Source organism: Arvicanthis niloticus, chromosome 6, assembly GCF_011762505.2.
Source record: "Arvicanthis niloticus isolate mArvNil1 chromosome 6, mArvNil1.pat.X, whole genome shotgun sequence".
NCBI classification, from domain to species: Eukaryota; Metazoa; Chordata; class Mammalia; order Rodentia; family Muridae; genus Arvicanthis; species Arvicanthis niloticus.
In genome coordinates, this window is record NC_047663.1 from 67,499,423 (window position 1) to 67,521,045 (window position 21,623).

At 43.1% G+C, this 21,623-nt stretch overlaps 2 protein-coding genes across 5 annotated transcripts in view; one reads left to right on the top strand and one right to left on the bottom strand.

The window, feature by feature from the left end:
- The window catches only part of Rad50 (RAD50 double strand break repair protein), a 196,260-nt gene that overhangs the window by 114,569 nt on the left and 60,068 nt on the right, over window positions 1-21,623 (top strand). Inside the window, exon 1 of one of the 4 annotated variants that reach the window (XM_034504207.2) lies at window positions 20,967-21,337. The exons of the other annotated variants lie outside the window; for them this stretch is intronic. Coding sequence (XP_034360098.1) covers window positions 21,209-21,337 — 129 coding nt within the window. The 5' untranslated portion in view covers window positions 20,967-21,208. Of the gene's footprint in view, window positions 1-20,966; window positions 21,338-21,623 lie in introns of those variants that run through there. 4 annotated transcript variants of the gene reach the window in all.
- On the bottom strand, window positions 5,074-21,008 carry Il5 (interleukin 5). Its single transcript, XM_034504205.2, has 6 exons — window positions 20,875-21,008; window positions 10,797-10,925; window positions 8,691-10,405; window positions 8,134-8,166; window positions 6,337-6,465; window positions 5,074-6,257 (listed from the first exon to the last, which is right to left on the bottom strand). The coding sequence occupies exons 3-6, from the start codon at window positions 8,826-8,828 to the stop codon at window positions 6,159-6,161; spliced, it is 399 nt and encodes a 132-aa protein (XP_034360096.1). The 5' UTR covers window positions 8,829-10,405; window positions 10,797-10,925; window positions 20,875-21,008; the 3' UTR covers window positions 5,074-6,158.

A 21,623-nucleotide genomic window follows, 5' to 3' on the forward strand; every position in this document is an offset into this window, starting at 1 on the left:
CAGGAAGTAAGAATATAAAAGGACGTTATATGTCATCAGGGAGTTTCAAGTTAAAGCCAGATGTACTATACACTTGTTAGAATGGCCCAGATCCAAAATCCCACCAACAGCAGACACTGGTGACAAGGTGTAGGAATGGAATCTCTAGTTGATAGTGGTGGAGACGCAGCACCGTACTGAAAAGATGCAGGTGGCAGTTCCTTACAGAGCTCAGCATGCTCTCACCAGACTCCACAGACTGTCTTCTTCACTCTCCATCCAAATGAGGGGAAACGCACATCGATTGAAAAACCTTCTTATAATTGCCAAACCTGGAAGCAATCACAATGTACCTGTCATGCAAGCATGAGGACCTGAGCACCCACGAGAAAAAGCTGGGCAGTGTTGGCACACATTTGTAACCTCAGTGGCAGGGGGAGGGGTTGGGGGCATAGGAGGATCATCAGGGCTTGCTGGGCAGGAAACCTAGCTCAACTGGTGAGCTCCAATTAGCCAGTTCACTGAGTGACCTTGATATCTGGCCTCTGCACATACTCACACGTATGTGCGCGTACACATGCACACATTACAGGGAGAGAGGGGATGGAGGAGAAGAGGAGGAGGAGGAGGAAGAAGAGGAAGAAAAGAGGAAGAGGAGAAGGAAGAGAAAGAGGAAGAAAGGAGGAGGTGGAAGAGGAAAAAAGAAGAGGAAGAGGAGAAAGAAAAAGAGGAAGAGGAGGAGGAGGAGGGAGACATTGCAGATGTAGCTCTATGGAGAGTGCTGACCTAGCAAGTTTAAATCGGGGCTTATCATGAAAAGCACAGACAGCCATGCATGGTGGCTTAAGGCAGAAAGATTGTGAGTTCAAGGCCACTCTAGAAAAACCCTGTCTAACACAGCCACATAGGAAGCATAAATATGTGTTGCTTAGTGAAAGGAGCCAACCTGAAAGGCCGTATATGTGTCATCCTGAAAACATTAAAAATATTGACACAGTAAAATAGCCGTTGTTGTCAGCTCCTGGGGACCAGCAAGAATGACTAGGCAGAGCACAGGAGGTTTCTAGGCCAGTGAAGTGACGGGTGTGAACACAGTGGTGGTGATGTGTCATTACACATCATGGGTCACTGTGCTCTGTGGGTCTTTGTACCCACCACCAAGAGTGAACGTAGAGAACTAGGAACTTGGAGTAATGATGATGGGTCAATGTTGGGCCAGCGGTGTGACAGCTGGCAGGAAAAGACAGCAGCAGGCCTGGGGAGATGGCTCAGCAGCTAAGAATGCTGGCTGCTTTTACAGGGGACTAAAGTCTGGTTCCCAGCTCCCACAACCACCTGTAATTCCAGCTCCCAGGGGTTTGATACGGCTTCTAGCCTCTGTAGGCACTTGCAACATACACCACACACACACACACACACACACACACACACACACACACACACACACAGATGCATAACATGAATAAATAAAGAAAAACAAATCTTGAGGCTGGAGGGATGGCTCAGTGGTTAAGGGCACTTCCAGAGGACCCAGGTTTGATTCCTAGCATCCACATGGCTGCTCACAACTGTCTGTACTCCCAACTCCTCACTCCAGCTCCCACAGTCTGACACCCCCTTCTGGCCTCTGTGGCCATCAGACTTCATGTGGTACACATACATGCAAGCAAAGCATCGATACATATAAAAAATAAAATCCACGTTAAAAAAGACAGCTGTACAAAAACAGGTAAACAGTGTACAAAAGGGCACAGAGGGACCTGGGGGTCGAACACAGTTGGTAGAGTGTCCTAGCATGCCAGAAGCTCTGGGTTTGCACTGGAATTGCACTGCCTGCAATCTCAGCATTCAGAAGGTGGATCAGTAATTCAAGGTTAACTTTAGTTACATTTAGAATTTAAGGCTAGCCTGGGCTACATGGAAACATGTAAAAAAAAAAAAAGGCAAAGCTATACAGATTCATGGGGTGTTGGAATAAGAGTCATTATTCTTACCGAGTAATAACTCTTCAATAGCTTTCTTCTGTTGTTTGAGACAGGTTTCTCTGTGTAGCCCTGGTTGTCCTGGAACTCTCTTTGTAGACCAGGCTGGCCTTGAACTCAGAGATCTATTTGCCTCCGCCTCCCAAGTGCTGGGATTAAAGGCGTGCGCCACCACTGCCAGGCAAAATTCTCTACTTCTTTATCCCTGTATCTTCCATCTTCCATCTTCCATCTTCCATCTCCCATCTCCCATCTGTGTGTTGCATGAGTCTGAATCTGTACCAGCCTAAAAACTGGCTGGTGGATCTGTCTGTCCCGGTGTCTATATGTGTCTTTTTTTTTCTTTTTTCAAACTCTTCCCTCTTTTGGGCGGGGAGGAAGACCAGGTTTCTTTGTGTAGCCCTGGCTGTCCTGGTACTCTCTTTGTAGACCAGGCTGGTCTCAAACTCAGAGCTCTGCCTGCCTCTGCCTCCCAAGTGCTAGGATTAAAGATGTGCCCCACCACACCCCACTAGCAGTCTTATAAGTGACCTCAGGGAGAACTGTTAACTCAGCTGAGAGGTCCAGCAAAAGTTTCAGTCTCATAGATTATAAGAGATACTTTGGTAATTTTGGATCACCATACTTCCTGTCCTTGGCAGGTGCTAGGAATGCATGTAGTACACACACACACACACACAGACACACACAGAGAGAGAGAGAGAAAGAGAGAGAGAGAGAGAGAGAGAGAGAGAGAGAGAGAGAGAGCGAGGGAAATTTCACACAAATAAAATAAATATATCTAAAAAAATGTCAAAGAAACAAAAAGCTTGAGTGTTAAATTGGAGACATGGCCCACGTCTGTAATCCCAGCACTCAGGAGGCTGAGGCAGGAAGACTAGGAAATTTAGATCGGTCTGAGCAACACAGTGAGTTTGAGGCTAGCCTAAGTTACATAATGAAGCTTTGTCTCAAAAAAATTGGGAAGATAAAATATATTTTCCAATGTAAATGCTGATGGAAAATCACCTATGGGTAAATACTCAAGGTGAAAAATAATTATTGAGCCAGGCAGTGGCGGTGCACACCTTTAATCCCAATACATGGGCAGCCAAGGCAGGAGAATCATGAACCAGACTCTTTCTCAAAATCATTTAAAAAAAAAAATACACTACATGTTATAATACTGACCTGCCAGGCAAGATGGTTCCATGGATGTAATCAGGGCATGACTTTTGATGTGGTGGTCGTAAGCAACTGTGGTTTCCGATTATCGAAGGCATGCTCCCTGGAGGGAATGCATATTTGGGAATGAAAATCTGGTCAGAAGCCCATAGACCCTCCAGGGAACTTTTTATTGTTTTACTAATCAGTCCAACTGCCTTCTATGCTCATATGTATGTTTCTACCCATAGATGAGTGCTGGTTTCAACTGTCATGAGAGAAGCTCTCATGGTTTCATGATTGTCATGAGAGAAGCCTTTTTTTTTTTTTTTGTAGTGGGCAGTGGATAATGCAGTCATAACTGCTCCAGGAGGAGGGGGAGTGGTATAATCAACTATAAAATTTTCTAGGAAAAATATATTGAGACATAAAAATAAATACGTGAGTAGGCATATCAGTCCATAAATATTGTATAGCTTTATTTTATCACAATTTTAAAAAGCCGAGTACACGGATTTTTGTTTGTTTGTTTGTTTTGTTTTGTTGTAAAAAGCATACTAAAGAGCTGGGAGGTGCTTCAGTGGGTAAGAGTGCTTGATGTGCAAACAAGATGAGCTGAGTCTGGATCTCTAGCACCCATGGAAAGAGCCTGGCATGGCCACGCATGCCTAAGACTCCACTCCTGGGGCTGAGCGGGAGAAAGAGACAGGAGGATTGCTGGGACTTGCTGGCTGCCAGCCTAGTCAAAAAAATGGGAAACTCCATGTTCAGTGAGAGAACTCAGGGAATGAGGCAGAGAGAGTTAGGGGAAGATTCCCAGTGCTCATCTGGCCTGCACAAGTGCATGCACACACAACATGTATACACAGATAGTTCATGGTGGTTTTTGCTGGAAGAAATTGGATGAAGAGCCAGAGGTGAGCTATAATACACCAACATGTTCCCGTTCGATGTAAAAGGAAGCTCCTGGGTGCTACCTTTTGTAGACACCGTTGGGTAGGGGAGGGGCAGAGATGACCCTTATATGACCTGGAAAAGAGTCTGAATGGTATCAAGCCACAGAAGTTTTTCACACATCCAACGGTGACATGTGAACTCAGTGACTCTTGTTGCTGAGGTGGGGTGGGGACATGATACCCAGCTTGGGGAGAGGGAACTCCCCCAGGCCACAAGGACATCAATAAGAACCTTTCTAGCTTCCTTCATGAGCTGGCCTTGAGCCTGACCAGCTAAATTCTCATCTTTTGGGAGAAATTAAGCTATAGGTTCCTACTTTGGTCACTTCCCAGACTCTCTCTCTCTCTCTCTCTCTCTCTCTCTCTCTCTCTCTCTCTCTCTCTCTCTCTCTCTTTCTCTCTCTCTCTCTCTCTGTGTGTGTGTGTGTCTCTGTCTCTGTCTATGTGTGTGTGTCTCCCCCCAACCCACCCCCGTATGAAAGTGGAGGTCAGAGGTCAAACTTCAGTTGTCCTTCCTCAGGAAACTGTCCACCTTGCTTTTTGAGACAGGATCTCTCACTGGTCCAGAACTCACCGATTCATCTAGGTTGGCTGACTAGAGAGCCTCCAGGGATCTGGCTATCTCTGCCTCCCACAGTCAGGATCACAAGTGCGTCCCCACCATGTCCAGCTTTCTCAAACAGGTTTTGGAGCTTGAACTCAGCTCTTCATACTTTCACAACAAGCACTTTATCAATGGAGCAGTCTCCCATCCATTCATTCATTCATTCATTCATTCATCTTCTCATTCATTCCTCGCCTGTTTACCCGGAGCCATCTGGACATACTGCTGCACAGGGAGACCCAGGCTCAGTTTCAGCCCTTATCCCTGCTCCCAATACCACTACCAAGTCCACCCTTGGTGCTCCCCAAAACTCTAAGGAGCTGGAGGTGCTCAGTCAGCACATACTCAGTTCCTCCTCTGGGTCCCTGCACACACACCCAGCGTTAGAATTGACCAATAACCAACTGAATGAAAGTTATCCTTTTTGCTTTATTAGAATATTACATACATTGCAATAAATATTAACTTACTGAATCCTTAAACATGTCATAAATAATATGAACATCTTTCAGAATTAAATAAAAGCATACATCTTTTTTTTCCTGGAGTAAACTGGGGGAGGTTTCTCCAGTGATCCTGATACCTGAATAACATCCCGACTATTTGATGCTTTCTGTTTGTGTTTGTGTGGGGTAGTAAGGTTTTGGTATTTACTTTGCTTCTTAAGTTCAGTTACACTGAAAAGTAAGACCCAGCATGTGGCTGGCTCTCATTCTCACTGCAAGGAAATGTCCCTTTTCTTTTCCAAAATTGGGCTACTCCAGGCACAGAGTATCATAGCACAATCTGAATCATACATACAACATAAGAAAAGTCAACCTTGTAGAAATAGAAGTGGGCTTACTGGAGGCTGGGGAGAGTAGCAGGGAGATGAGGAGAGATTGTTTAGTGGGTATTAATTTGAAATTAGATAGAATCAGGAAGCCCTGGTGTGGCATCCCTCAGCAAGAGAGTCACTGAGTACCATCTATCTCAAAGGGCTAGGATGCTGAGATTGGGTATGTGATCCTCCTGCATCCACCTGGACCAAGAGTGTAGAGTCATCCTTGGCTATACACTGAGTTCAAAGTCAGCCTGGAATACTTGAGACCCTGACCAAAGAAGGGAATGAGGGCTAGGAAGTGTAGCTCAGTTGGTAGTATGCACAAAGCCCTGCGTTCCATCCTCAGCACCACATGAACTAGTCCCAATGGTGCATGTTTGTAATCTCAGACCTCAGCAGGAGGAAGCAGGAGGATCAGAAGTTCAAGGCCATCCTTGGCTATATTACAAGTTTGAAGTCAGCCTGTGCAACAGGAATTTCTGTTATACATACACAAAAAAGAATGTTAAATACTTTGCCATATGTGGATATAGATAGGTCTAACCTGACTACAGGACATAAATATGAGTGGAAACAGCATTGGTAACCCTTGCATTTGTACAGTTCTGTGGGATTTTTCCATCTGTTGAAAATGTAACTTCAAACGTGAAGTCCTGTCGCCACGATGCGCCTCAGCCCTGCGTTGCCCACTCTGTACTCATCACACCGAGGAACTCCTGCAGGTAATCCAGGAACTGCCTCGTCCTCCGCCTCTCCTCGCCACACTTCTCCTGTGAAAAGAACAGACTGTCATGTTGGCTCCTGGAGAAACAGCAGCAGCCAGACTCACAGGGTCCCCAGGGAACTTACTTTTTGGCGGTCAATGTATTTCTTTATTAATGACAAGTTTTGGAATAGCATTTCCACGGAACCCCCGCGGACAGTTTGGTTCTTCAGCATGTCTAGTGCCTGAAAGATTTCTCCAATGCATAGCTGGTGCTGAAGGAAGAAGGTTATCAAGAAGCAAACAGATCAGACTGCTCACAACGTACACATATTTCAAAATACCATGCCATATGCAACAAATACATGCCGTTTAAATGCATCAATGAAGAAAAAAATCAGACAATCCAAGATGTGATGGTGATTATCTGTAATCCCAGCATTCAGGAAGAAGAGGTAAGAGGATCGGGAGTTCAAGGCCAGCCTGGATACATAGAGTTTGAGGCCAGCCAGTGCTACATGAGATCATTTCAAAAAAATCAAAACCAAAGTTAGGATTGGGGCTGTAGAGATGGCTGAATGGTTGAGATCACTGACTGCTTATCCAAAGGACCTTGTGGTGGCTCACAACTATCTGAGTCCTGGAATTAAAGGTAAGTGGTACCATACCCAGATTAAGATTTTCTTTTGAAATTTAGGCTAATGATTTTCTTCTATTTAGAAGAAAATGAAGTAATGTATTTTACACTAGAATACGAGATATTGAAATGCATACAATATCGTTATGTAGTCATATTTATTAAACTGTGTAGAAAATTATTATTAGAGGGAATTCATGATGTTTTTATGTCTTCCTATCATTACCTAAGAATATAACTCTCTGAGCTGGAGAGGTGGCTCAGTGGTTAAGAGCACTCAATGCAGTTCCCAGCATGCACATGATGTCTCACAGCCATCTGCAGCTCCAGTCCCAGGTGCCATGATGCCCTTTTTTTAGCCTTCAGGGACACCAGACACATACGTGGAACACATACATACATGCAGGCAAAATACTCATACACATAAAATAAAAATAAACAAAAGGAATATAGCCCTAAATTATTAATACTTTCAGAAAGATATTAGAGTGGGCGGGCTCTGGAATTCAGTGGTAGAGTGCTCACTTCACACATTGAAGGCCCTGGACTTGATCCTCAGCTGTAAGAAATAAGACAAGGAAAATAGAGAGAGGCAGTAGGATGAAGAGAGCCATGGACAGAACCAAAGGGAGCCCAGCAGGACCTCTTGCCGAGTGCAGAACTGTGCAAAGAATCTTTGACGTGAGGCTGTGAGATGCATGACTGACAGCTCCAGCTGACCACTTACGTAACAGATACGTACGTATTTACGTAGCTCAAAGTCATTCCTAATATTAATTGGTTGGTGGGTTTTGAGTGTCACATAGCCCAGGCTGGCTTCTAGCTCAAAAAATGTGGCTGAGGATGACCTTGAAGCTCTGATCTTCCTGCCTCCATTTCCCCATCATGAGATTACAGACAAGCACTTCCATGCTTAGTTTATGGGGTGCTAAGGATCAACCCAGCATATTAAGTAATCTATCAACAAAGCTTATATCTCCAGCCCCCTAATGCTTTTTGTTTATTTATTTATTGGATTTATTTTTGATACATGCAAGGCCTGGCTATGTAATCCAGGCTGGCCTTGAATTTATATGTAGCCTAAGCTGGCCTTAGACTCATGCTACCCCTGCCTCTGGCTCCCAAGTACTGGGATTACATAATTTGCCACTCTCATATTTTTTGTATTTATAAGCACAAACTTTTACATCCACCTACATAATTTTTTTTTCAAAGAAAGTCAAATGGTTTAACTGAAAATGAATGCTTTGCTGGGTGTGGTGTCGCACACTTAGTCATGCAATCATGGCATTAAAGCATCACTTACATTTTTATGAGTAGGAACAGGAAGCCTCATTGTCTGCAAAGGAAAGAACATAGGGTCATTTCTAGAACGAGTTTGTTGCCTTTTTTAATGCAATGCTTGCTGGTGTAGAGTTATCATTTGTGCATCGACACTAACACATTCATAACTGCATTATTCAAAGCAGATTTTTATGTTAGAAACAAACTGCCACAGATTATTAATGGTTTTTTTTTTTTAATTATTTTGGATCAGGGTCTCGCTTTTAGCTCTGGCTGGCCTATAACTGGCTGTGTAGACAAGTCTGGCCTTGAACACACAGAGATCCGCCTGACTCTGCCTCCCAAGTTCTAGGATTAAAGGCATGTACAACCAAACCCAGCTGTTTATGCGTTCTAAAGAACAGTAGAGTCAGGTAAGGTAATACGTCTGTAATCCTAGTATATGGGAGACAGAGGCAAGGGGATCTCATAGGGTTAGAACAGCCTAGTCTACATAGCAAGTTTGAGACGAGTCAGGATGGTATAGCAAGACCCTGATCTTAAAAACAAAGCTGAAGGAAAAAAAAAGTTATACTTTACCTCATTGCTTGTCAATAGAGCTCGGTGAGTGGACAGCTGTATCAAGGTTTCTTTCACCACTGTGCTCATGGGAATCTCCATAGCAATGGCCCAGACACAGCTGAGAGTTAGGAAGCTCAAGCACAGAAGCATCTTCATGATTGTGAAGCCTTCAGCGTTTGCCTTTAGCAAAGGAAGAACGCAGAGCAGGGCCGTATCCCCAGCAATTTATTCTCTCTCTTTGAGGAAATGAATAATTTCTAACAATCAGATAGAGGACACCTAATAAAGGCAAGCAGTGAAACTCAGTGTTTCCAGTGCCTTGGGTCTTCAAACAAAATGCATTTTTTTGCTCTTTTTATAATAGTAAACATCTCGACTCCCACCCTTGTTTAAAAAGCATTTTCTATAACAGAAAAAAATGTTCCTACAACTTTGATCCACATTTACACTCCATTCCGGATATCGAATTTCTCTTTAAAAGATGTGCATATATGGTGGGTCTCTCTAGAGATGTTCACGCTCACACTCTTCGGAATAGGATTGCCTTTTCCTGAGCATCTTCTGTCTTATTACCCCCTGCCCCACACCCTGCTTTAATATGTGTTAAACTTAATTCCTAATAAAGTGAAAAAAAAAGAGATGTATTTAAACATATACTTCCAACAGAGTTATGCTAAAGTACATGAATATTGAGACTGTCCTACTGGTGTGATGGCACACACCAGCAGATGTGGGAAGTACAGTCAGGAGGATCAAGAGGTGAAAGTTATCCTTGGCTACACAGCAGATGTGAGGTCCACATGAGACCCTGTTTCAAACTGCCAACGAGAAAGGGGAAAGTGGGTATCTTTTCAGCTGAACTAAACTCTACATTGTCTGTAGCTAGACTTATCTGTGTTTGGAAAAAAAAAAAAAAAAGAATTGAAAACACTCCGAGAAAGACATTTATTAAAGCAGCTAGTTCGACAAGAGTTGAGTTGCATGATTTAGGTTTTTGATCAGCATCCTGTCTGTTATTAAAAGGCCAACCCAAACTAGGTGAAGATAAGCAGAATGCTTCTTGATTTGTATAACACAAGGTGCAGGGTAGAGGCTCCTTCCTGTGCTGCCTCAGTGGCTTGGCTTTGACCCACTTTTCGAGCAGCTTGCTGTGTGTGGAGGGAAGTGTTCTGGGGTGACATCAGGACTCCTGGCTCTCTCAGTATCTTGTCACACACAGCAGGTTTGAATTTCTTCTCACTTTTCCTTCCTTCTTTCATTTCTGGTGGGTTTATTAAGACACAGTCTGACTATGTGGCCAAAACGGTCTATGAACTTCTGATCCTTCTGCCTCAGTCTCTCAAGCACCGTGTCAGGCATGTCCCCCTGCACCAGGTTCCAGTTTTGCTCTTTTCATTGTTCAATCAAAACAATTCAGTCCCACAGCACTCTCTGGTTTCAAGCTGCAGAGAAATCAAGCTGGAACTAAACGGAATATTTCTCCCTGCTGGTTAGTACTCACAGTGCTGGAAGCTATTATGTGGGCTGCTGAGGGAGAGTTGTAGCAACAGTCTTACTTAGTTCTGCACCCTGTTTGCACAGGTCAACTGGCCAAGCAAGATGTGCCATTTGGTGCCTTAATGGTAAGTTGGTTATAGAAGCAACCAACTGCTTTAGGAGTGAATTTGAGGCACACCCCATAGGAAGGAATCCACAGGCCGCCTGGTCAGAGGCTCACAGCTGGTTCATCGGCCCTGGAAGGGAAAGTGTTAAGGTTATTGTGCTAAATGGATATGCTGTGCCTGTCAAATTGTCTAAGTAACTCTGTATGTCCATAAATCAGCACATATATCAGTTTTGGTCAGGAACGCTTATTTTAAAGTTGCCAGGGATAATTGTGGAGATTCATAACTGGTGAGTCTAGTGACTATTGAACGCTCAGTCCCCAAAGGATGTATCTATATCACCCCCTCCAGTGCTCAGGAAACACAGCAGGAAGAAGGAGCAGACAGAATATAAGTGCCTAGGGAAGTGGTAGATGCTGTGTTTCCACACAGCTGACTTCTGGGCATGATGCTGCTGTTGTGATCACCTGTATAAGACTGGGTCGTACTTCAACATCAGTCAAGGCTCAGGGGGCCTCACCTTTCCCAAGCACTTATTTGCAGGTGCAGTTGATGGTTCATAGGTGAGGAAGAGACCTTTTCTTCAGTGATCTCATCACAGGCAAGATGCCTGTGGTCCTATCAACAGCCCTAAAGAAACACTGGATCGCTAGAAGAAAAACAAAAGACACAAAAGAATGTTAGTTTAGAAAAGGGAGAGGATTAGCAGGAGTGGAAAGGGGACTTGAGAAGGAAATGGGGTTAATATTGCTACAATAGATTATCATTAATATCATTAAAATATCATAGTGAAACCCATTGTCGTGTATAACTGATTAATGCTAATAGAAAACTGAATTAAAAAAAATAGTTCACGGGCAGAGGGACAGACTGTGGGACACACTGAGACATAGTACGGCTTCCACAGTGAGATGTTTTCTATGCCTTGATACTTTTTTTTTGTTGTTGTTGTTGTGTGTGCATGTGTGGTTAGCTTTGGGGAAAGTTGCAAGGGCAAAGGGCAGATGTGGGGGGATGGGAAGATGAGCAGGACTGGGGTGCGTGATGTGAAACTCACAAAGAATCAATAAAAAGTTGAGACAAACAAACAAACAAAACCAGTTCAGTCTCTAGCAAAACATGACACCTAATGCCTAGATTCCTGGCATTTAGGAATTTGAAGCAGAAGGACCAGGAACTTGAGTCCAGTCTCAGCTACAAGGTGAATTTGAGGCCAGTGTAGGCTACATGAGTCTCTATCTAAAATACCAAATGCCCAAAACACAAACAACAACATCCAATAGGCCCCATCTCTATTTGGAAAGAGGAGGGGACTAACGGGAGGAAGGAAAGAGATGAGACAGGAAGGAGTAAATATGATCAAAGGACATTATAAATATGTACGAAAATGTCATAATGGAACCCCTTATTTTATAAAATTAACATACACCAATGAAATAAAGAAAAATCCAACTCAGTAAGGGGGTTTTTGTGTTCTGTGGCTAAGCCTATGGGATATACCGCTTGCTCTTCCTGAAATAGAACTGGACTTCATCCTGTCTAAAGCACACAGCTGAGGCATCCAGTTCCTGAGATAGAACTGGACTTCATCCTGTCTAAAGCTGAGGCATCCAGGGCCCATGGTAGTTGTAAGAAGGATGAAGATGCTGGGAAAGAAACAAACATATTACAGACAGGGAGCATGTGGGCTTAGCCTCTCCTGTGTGTCCCACAGGCTGATGTCCTTTCATGGAGGGTTGCCTGTACAGGAGTATGTGTCACTAGGAGAACCAGTCTTTTGTTTCTTAGGCTCAGATCCATAATCCCAGAAGCAAACACAAATTGTTACCCTGAATCTTTTTCCAAAGCTGTGTATAGTTCTCGGTGAGATGCAGAGACCTTTAGCATGCAGCTACCTGTGCTAAATGTGTGTGTGTGCATATGTGTATGTGCGTGTGCATGTGTGTTGTGCATTTTCATGTATGTACTTAAGTTTTTGCTCTTGGCTAGACATATCTGATTTGAATACTCTCAAGTATTGTGGGAGAAAAACTGGCTCACTTCAAACCTGTTAGCAGTGAAGCAGGAACAACAGTGGGCTTAAAATGATGTTCTCAAAATTGAAGCTTGGCGCTGGCAGGACCTGGATCGCCCCAGAGGTCATGAGACAATAATTCTATTCCCCTTTAGACGACTTCTGGCTACTCTGAGAAAGTGTGGGCTTAGATAAAGGCTTCAGGGGAATTGCCAAGTAATTTGCAATTTTAGTAACTCCACCAAGGTTTCAGAGTGATTCAGCAACATGACAGAGCTGCACAGGCCGTGGAGGAGGAGCAGATTGAAAGGTCTGAATACTACTAGCCTTTACTAAGCCGGGGAAACACAGCAGCTGCTCACCGTGTTTAGGGATGTAATACTGGCTGGCCATGAACGGGATGACGTGGAAAAGGCTGTGTTTACAAAATGAAGGTAGCCAGGCCTAAAGTGCAGCACAGATCCTCTCAAAGTGGCTGCTCCAGCTCAGCTACTGCCATGTGACTTCCCTGGGCTCACATTTCCAGGTACCCAGTTTAAAAACAAAACCCCAAATCTCACTTAACTATACGTACATCAATTCTTTACTTAGAGAAAAATATCTCCTGTTCAAAGTTGTATTTATTGTTTGTTTGAAACAGGGTCTTGTGTAGCCCAGGCTGGTCTTGAACTTGCTAGGTATTCCTTGAATTCCTTATCCCTGCCTCAGCCCGTTGAGTGCTTGAACAAAATGTTTGCCTGGTGGGCTCAATATTGTATTTCTTTTTTTTTTTTTTGGGTTTATTATTTTAAAGAATTATTTATTTTATTTTATGTATAAGAGTACACTGTAGCTGCCTTCAGAAGAAGGCATCGGATCCCATTACAGATGGTTGTGAGCTACCATGTGGTTGCTGGGAATTGAACTCAGGACCTCTGGAAGAGCAGTCACTGCTCTTAACCATTGAGCCATCTCTCCAGACCCCTCAATATTGTATTTCCTTCAATTTTTTTTTAATTATAAAGAAATACACTGTAACGTGAAATGTTTCATCTCAGCTATTATGTGTTGGGTCCAGTAGCATCATTTGTAAAAATAAAGTTTTGCAGACTGTTCACCTTGCAAAACAGAAGAAACTCTGTAACCATTGTCAGAGGTCCCTCCCAGGCCCACCACCTCTGCCTGCTGAATCTGGGGGTTTCAGTACAGCCACACTATTGCCTTTTATAACTGGTTTATTGTGTTTGATCTTCAGAGTTCATGCTGTTCTAGCATGTGTGAGAATTTTCTTCCCTGCTGAACAATATTCAGTTTTATGTACAGATCCTGTTTTGTTGTCCATTTTTCTGTTGATGGATGCTTAGGTTTCTTCCTTCTTTCAATTTCTATGAATAATGGGCATGTGTGTACAATGTTTTTCTTTTCTCTTTTAAATATAGGGTTTTGTGTATGCCAAGCTAGCCTTCAACTCCCTATGTAGCTGAGGATGACCCTGACCTGCTGCTAATCCTCCTGCCTCCACCTCTCAAGTGCTGGGATTACAGTTGTGCACCACTATATCAGGTTCCTGCCTTCCTCTCTCCTCTTCTTTCTTTTGAGATGAAGACTCTGACAATGTAGTCCAAGCTGGCTTCAAACTCTCAATCTTCCAACTTTAGCAGCTCAAATATTGGAAGTATAGGTTACAGTTGTGCACCCCACATCTCAGAATTGTATTTCTCATAAAACTAGGTCACTAACTTTTCCTCTGTGAGTTTAATCTCCTCAACCTGATTTCGAGCTTTCTTAGAGTAGGAATATTATTTATTACCCGTGTGTGCGCACATGTGTGTGTATGTGTGTGTGCAGGTGTGTGTTTTTGTTTGTGTGTATATGTATAGGAGTGTGTGTAGTAGTGTGTGTGTAGGTATGTGTGTCTGCATATGTGTATGTATATGTATGTAAGAGTGTGTGTGCATGTGTGTGTGTACTTGATCATGCCATGGTATACAGGTAGAGATCAGAGCACAGCTTGTGGGAGGTAGTTCTCTTCATCATGTGGTTTCAGGTAGTAAACTCAGGCTTGGTGGCACCTACCTTAGTAGGTAAGCCATCTTACACGGATGCTTAGAGTGGGAACTTTTAAATAACATTTGAAAGTGCTTTATTAACAGAAATTCCAAAGCAAGAGGTAACGACTTTTTTGAAAATTGAAAAGTACATTTTATTTAGCGTATAGTGCGCCCCAGCACATGAGTGGCAGACAGCTGATAAACCCCAGCAGTGATCAGTCATGGTACATGAATCTTTGATATGACATCATAAGAATGACGTATTTTCTCTGTGGTCTTCCTCCTCCAAACCATAATTTCTGCCTCACCATGAGCAGCAAAGCACCACTCAGACTGGAATGGAAAGACAATACCTGGCCAGTGCTCACCCCAAACCATGAAGGTCATCATATACAAGGACAAACTCAGACACAGTCACAACCCAGCAGCATCTGAGAGACACACTGAGTGCTTGGATGTGCTGTCCTGTATCAGATCCAGGAACATAGGCAAAATTGCATTCACCTGCATGGTAGCACACACCTTAACTTAGCACTCTCGAGGCAGACGCAGGTGGATCGATCTCTGTGAGTTTGATGCCAGCAGGGTCTACATAGTGAATTCCAGGTCATCCAGGGCTACATAGTGAGAGTAGGCACTCAATATTTGTTGAGTAAATAACCAAATAAGCAGGCTTTTGATTGTAGATTGTATAAATTAAACACATTAATATGAATGCCATAGAGATTTGTAGTGTCTATTGTCTGCAGCTGGGGAACTGAACAAAAACAACTTTGGGAAGATTAATGGCAAAAAGGCACAGCATCTGTCAGGGTTTTAAAAATCTTTGTTATTGAGGCAGGCATGGTGGTGCACACCTGTGATCCTACCACTTGAGAGGTGGCAGCACAAAGTAAAGGCCCAATTCAGTTACAGAATAAGTTTGAGGCCAGCCTGAACTATATAAACTGTCTGAAAACCAAACCAAACCAAACCAAACCAAACCAAACCAAACCAAACCAAAACCTTACAAAATACTCTTTTATTTTGAGGCAGGGTCTCACTGTGTCACCCTGGCTGGTCTGGAACTTGGTGTCTAGACCAGGCTGGCCACAAACTCACAGAGATCTGCCTGCCTTTGTCCCCCAAGTGTTGGATTAAAAGTGTTCACTACCACAATCCGGTTTACAAACTACAATGGTTTAGGTGAACAGAAATAAATTACCAGTCAGTAATCTGAATCTTTGAGGATTGGTGACTATACCATTTAGCAAAAAGATTTTGAATTTTATCATCATAACAATGTTATAGACTGAAATAAAAAGGAGCAAACTAATAGTTATTTAAATGTGTGTAGTTACCTTTGAAAGGGCACATTCATGGATAGGGTTTATCCTTTCTGCCCTAAGCCCCTATCTCCTTTAATGTGCTACAGATCAGTTACAGTTTTTTCAATAACTGGGGTTTTCACTATGATGCCACTTCAGGTCAGATGACTTTTCCATGAACTGATTTTAATCAGTCACCTGCTCATGATCCTCTAGTTTTCGTAGTGACTAAATGCAAATTCTTAGCATTTCCTTTTGACTTTATTCTAACCTTTTACCTTCCAGCTCTAAAACATATCTTTAAGATGACGTTGTGGGGCTTTTTTTTTTTTTTTTTTTAAATTGAATTAAAAACACTATAGGAAAATTGACACGAAATTTCCCTTGGCATAGCAACTATTAATTTTTTTGGCAATTTTCCCCCCAATCTTTACTAACTTATGTATAGTTTTATGGGGCTGTAATCAATGACTATGTGAGATATACATTAATTCCTACTTCTTTCTTTTTTTTTTTTTTCTTTTTGGTTTTTCGAGACAGGGTTTCTCTGTGTAGCCCTGGCTGTCCTGGAACTCACTCTGTAGACCAGGCTGGCCTCTAACTCAGAAATCCACCTGCCTCTGCCTCCCAAGTGCTGGGATTAAAGGCGTGTGCCACCACTGCCTGGCCCTACTTATTATCTCTTGTTCATATTTCTGTGTTGTTTTCTTCTTAATATTTTAACGCTCACTCACGCATTCTCAGATGAAAGTGGTGTCTCCCGATCACGTCACTGTTTCCCAACTTCCCTTGCCTCCAGGGTTCCTTTTTCAACATATTTTTATTGATTATTTGGGAATTTTGCCTCATGCACCCCATCACACTTCCCAGTCCTCCCAGATCTGCCCTCCACCATTGTGACTCCCTTCCAAAAAGAAAATAAAGAAAAGCAAAACTAGCAGAAGTGCAGTTTGTGTTGCCCACATATTCACTGGCGCTGGGTCAACCTCCCGGTGGCCAGCCTCTTAAAGACAACTGAGTCCTTCCCCGTCTCACTTCCTGCCAGAAGCTCTCAGTTGTGGACAGCTGCATTTCAGCACTGGATTTCGAAATTTAAAATAATACCATCAAAAACCTCCATGTAGAATTTGTGCTTGTTTGGTTTGGTGTTTCTGTTTGTTTTTGTCTCTGAGTCAGGGTCTCATATAACCCGAGCTGCCAGGGTGTTTTGAGATGTGGCCCTGGATGACCTGCAATATGCTATATAAACCAGGCTGGCCTTAAATATGCAGCAATCCTCCTGCCTCTGCCCCGAGTGCTAGGATCACAAGCATCTCTATCCTCTTGTATCCAGCTGTTTGTTTTGAGGTAGAGTCCCCTTATAAAACCCAGGCTGATCTCCAATAGCAATAATCCTCCTGCCTCCACTTCCCTAGTGTTTATAAGCATGTACACCAAGCCCAGAAATTCTTTTAGAATTTTTGAGAAAACATTTCCTTATGCTGATGAATGGACAAGATCATTTCTATAGCTGTTGATGCATTTTACCACATCAGCCTCTGAAAATATCCAGTGCACAAAGAAGAAATCTTTTGTATCTTTAATGTTTTTAAAATTAGCATATAAGAAAAGGGTCTTGTCTTGGCATACACACACACACACACACACACACACACACAGAGTTATACTTTCCTTTTATTCATTCTTCCCCCTTGTATTCTTTTTTTAAAAATGTTTTAAAAGATTTATTTATTTATTTTATGTGTATGGGTGCATCATTGCTCTCTTTAGACACACCAGAAGAGGGCATTGGATCCCATTACAGATGGTTGTGAGCCACCATGTGGTTGCTGGGAATTGAACTCAGGACCTCTGGAAGAACAGTCGGTGCTCTTAACCACTAAGCTGTCTCTCCAGCCCACTCCCTTGTATTCTTAATATTTCACAATTCACAATGCATTTCCACAGAATTAATAGTAATAGACAGAATTTTTAAAATGTAAAATCCACTAGCACTGTTTTGTTTTTGACAAGGCTATATGTAGTCTGGCCTGGTTACTCATTTTGTAGCCAAGGATGACCCTGGACTCCTGATCCTTCTGCTTTTGCTTCCCAAGGGCTAGAATTACAGGTATGTACAGCACATCTGGTTTATGTGATGATGGGAACTGAACCTTAGTTTTTGTGTATGGGAAACAAGTATTCTAACAACCTAGTGATATCCCCAGTCCCAGCACAACTTAAGAGTTTTGCTTGTGTAATGAGTGACAGATGTCTCAAGGAATGGGATGATGCAAGCAGTAGTAGTTACTATTTGATAGCTGATGTCTGATAACAGTTTGATAACTGCTGGTAAACCCAAGTAGCAGTGTGTGTATTTAGCTCACTGTGCCAGTGTTCAAGACACAAGAGTTAGAAAGAACTCTACAATGGAGGAGGTGATAGGAAGTGACATAATAGTTCTTGTGACGTTAACAAAGATCCTAAAATGATTAGTTTTGAACCTCAAAATACCCATGTATAAACTTTTTAAGTCGAATTTCTAAAATAATGGGAAAAAAATTCTAACTCAGATACTAAAACAAAAGAATAAAAATGTTCAACCAACCTAGAAAAAAAATCTAGAAAGAGTAAAAGAGATGCAAGGCACAGTATGAGATAGGAAAGTCCAAATTGACCAGAAGCCAGGAGATCTAATCTCAGACAAATTAACTAGCTCACCTATTAAAAAGACACACAGCATAAAACTGTATTGAAGACATTTGCCCTCTGTTTTCAAAAGACACTCAATGTAAATGACAAAGAAAACAGAACAAAGTCTAGCCAAGAGATAGCTCAGCTATCAGTGTCAATGGAGAGAACCGGTTAGAAAGGATTAGAAAGATGCAGAGGTTCATGTGGACATAAGATAGCATCTCACTGCAGCCTGATTCTTCATCATATTAATTTTGGTTCAAGTGAAACCAAAGGTTTTCCAGAAGCGCTTTACCGAGAATTGGGGACTTGGCTGATTAGAACTTGGGGCCATAATTTTTTTTTTTTTTTTTTGTCATTTTGACTAAAAAACCTTTATTATTACAAGGTAGAATTTTTTATGATGGGCTGTAACTACCATGACACGTCCATTATTTTTTTCAGTTAACTATTTTTTTCTGACCTGTTTTTTCAAAACATGTGTTTTTGTGCATGCTTATGTGAGGTTCACATGTTCTTTTCCCAGAGTACCAGAGTGGTCCAGAATTCAGTTCCTAGCACCCACATTAGGGACCCAACACACTCTTTAGTTCCTCACATGTGCACATAACTATACACATACATAAAAGGTTAATAAAATATTTTTAAATACCATGCTACTAATACATACGAATCTCAAAAAAGTTTTTTTTTTTAAATAAAGACATTATCATCATATAAGTATTACTTAATAAGCATTCTTGTCTCCTGATTTCAAGGTTTACATTCAGAATTCCCCAAGTCCCTCAAATTTCCTTCACTTTCTGTTTTTTGAGACAAGGTCTCATTGTAGCCATGGCTGGCTTGGAACTTGCAGTGATCCTCCTGCCTCAGCTTCCCTAGAACAGGGATTACAGGCCTGTTTCGCCAGGTCTATCTGACTTCTTCTTTTTCTTTTAAAAAATTAAAGCATAAAGCCGAGTGTAGTGGTACACACCTTTGATCCCAGCACTTGGGAGTCAGAGGCAGGTGACTCTCTCTCTCTGTTTGAAGCCAGTTTGGCTACATAACGAGCTCCAGGCAGCCAGAATTACACTGTGAGACACTGTCACAAAATTACAACAGAAGAATTAAAATGTAATTATATAATTTTCCCCTTTTCTTTCCTCTATCCAGCCCCTTATGTTCTGCCTCCCCTAGCTCTCTCTCAAATTCATGGCCTCTTTGTTGTTGTTTTACACACACACACACACACACACACACACACACAATTATATATGAACACAATCTAATTAGCCGGTTAGTGTTACTCGTACACATATGATTTCAGGGCTAACCACTTTATCCAATAGGATAACCAACTCCTCCCCAGAAAAGACTACCTCTTCTCTTCTCAGCAGTTAATTCCATTGTAGTTCTCTATTGGTTTCCCTTTCCTTGTCAGCATGTCTACTGATGTCCTTGTTCAGGTCTTGTTTAGGCAGCCATATTGCTAAGGTATCATGTGTGAAACTTCTTTGTCATTTCTTGAAGACAATCTCACAGGTTTTCTGGACCCCTGGTTCTTACAATCTTTTCGTCCCCTCTTCTGACATGTTCCATGAGCCTTAGGTCCAGGAGTTGTGCTTTAGATCTATGATCAGGGCTGGGCACTCTGGGCTAGGTTTTTATTTTTGTATGAGACAGGATCTCACTCTTAGTCCACGCTTACAGTGAAAGGCGATCCTTCTGTCTCAGTCACTTACGTAAGTGCTGGAATTACAGGCTTGAGCCTCCATAGCCAGCCCTTTTCTTACCTGATTCCTATCTTGTGACCATGTTGACAGGAATAGACTTTCTTCCTACTTATGAGAACTCTGTCTTGAAACAGCATTTGGTTTTCGATCTACAGTATCAGTTCCCAAACTTTTGGTCTTAAACTCCTTTTGCACTTTTAAATATTGCTGAGGGTGGAGGCATGTGTATATTACTAATTGTTCAGTGCCAAAACTTAAAAAAAAAAAAAAGAACTACACACACACACACACACACACCACACACTGTATATGTATATTTTGCCTGTATGTATGTGCAGTATGTCTATGCCTGGTACTCAGGGAGGTGTCAGAAGAGGGTGTCAAATTACCTGGAACTGGAATTACAGATGGTTAGGGGCCACCATGTGGGTGCTGAGAATTGAACCCGGGTCCTCTGCAAGAACAAGTACTCTTAACCGCCGAGCCACCTTTCCAGCTCACAAAGCCATTAGCTCTCCAAGGATCTCAACACAAGCCTATGTAAGCATTAACTAGTTCTACTGTACAGTAGATGTCATTAACAAACCACTTACTGGGTCTCCAAATGCACCCCAACCCACCCTTTCTTTCAGTCCAGGGATCCGAATGTGGACAGTAAAGTCTGGTCTTTTCTACTTATTTTTTTTAAACGGGCTAGGAGGCTCTGTAATAGCGACACTCGGACGACTGAGGCAGAACTTCAAGTTCGAGCCTACAGAGCTAGAGCGGGTCTCAAAGCACCAAAGCAAACAGTGACAGCTTGCAGCTGCTGCCCCGCTCAACCTTTAAGAAACAGCAGCAGGTCGACCAGCTCCTGTACCTTAGGAATCCTACTTCCCGGCATGCCACGGGCGTGAGAGAGGCGTGGACAAGTATGCGCCCGCCCCCACGTGACCCCAGGTCAAGCGAGGCGGGAATCTGGGAGCTTGCGGTTGCTGGCTCGCTCGGCTTTTCCTGGGTGTGCAGTGCTGAACCGGCGCCTCCCGGGAAACAGAAGCCCGCGGGACCGGAAGTGCTCTCGCAGCCCGAGCTCCCGTTCGCAACTCGCGTTCGGAACTTTCGTGTCCTCTCGCGGCGTCCCTTCCCGGCTTGCCCAGCTTCCGCCTCGAGGTTAAACTTGTCCCTGGCACTGAGATAAGAAACGTGGTGCAAACATGTCCCGGATCGAAAAGATGAGCATTCTGGGCGTGCGAAGTTTTGGGATAGAGGATAAAGATAAGCAGATTATCTCTTTCTTCAGCCCCCTCACAATTCTGGTTGGACCCAATGGGGCGGGGAAGACGGTAAGTCCTGAGGCGAGAGCCCCAGAATGTGTCTAGGGTGTCGCCTTGTGTGGTGCGTGGGTCTCGGGGACCTCAGAGCCGGCCCGGCCCAGCCTCTCGGGTGTCGGAAGCCCACGCTCGCGCTCCGCTCTAGCTATCTACTTCCCGGGGAAAGCGGGCTGCGCCCCGCTTCCCAGCCCCGCCCCCTTGTTCCGGAAGCATAGCAGTCACTCGCCACCTGTTCCCAACTGGACCCCCCCCCCCCAAAAAAAAAGGGTTTTAAATATGAGAAACAGGTAACCTAGAG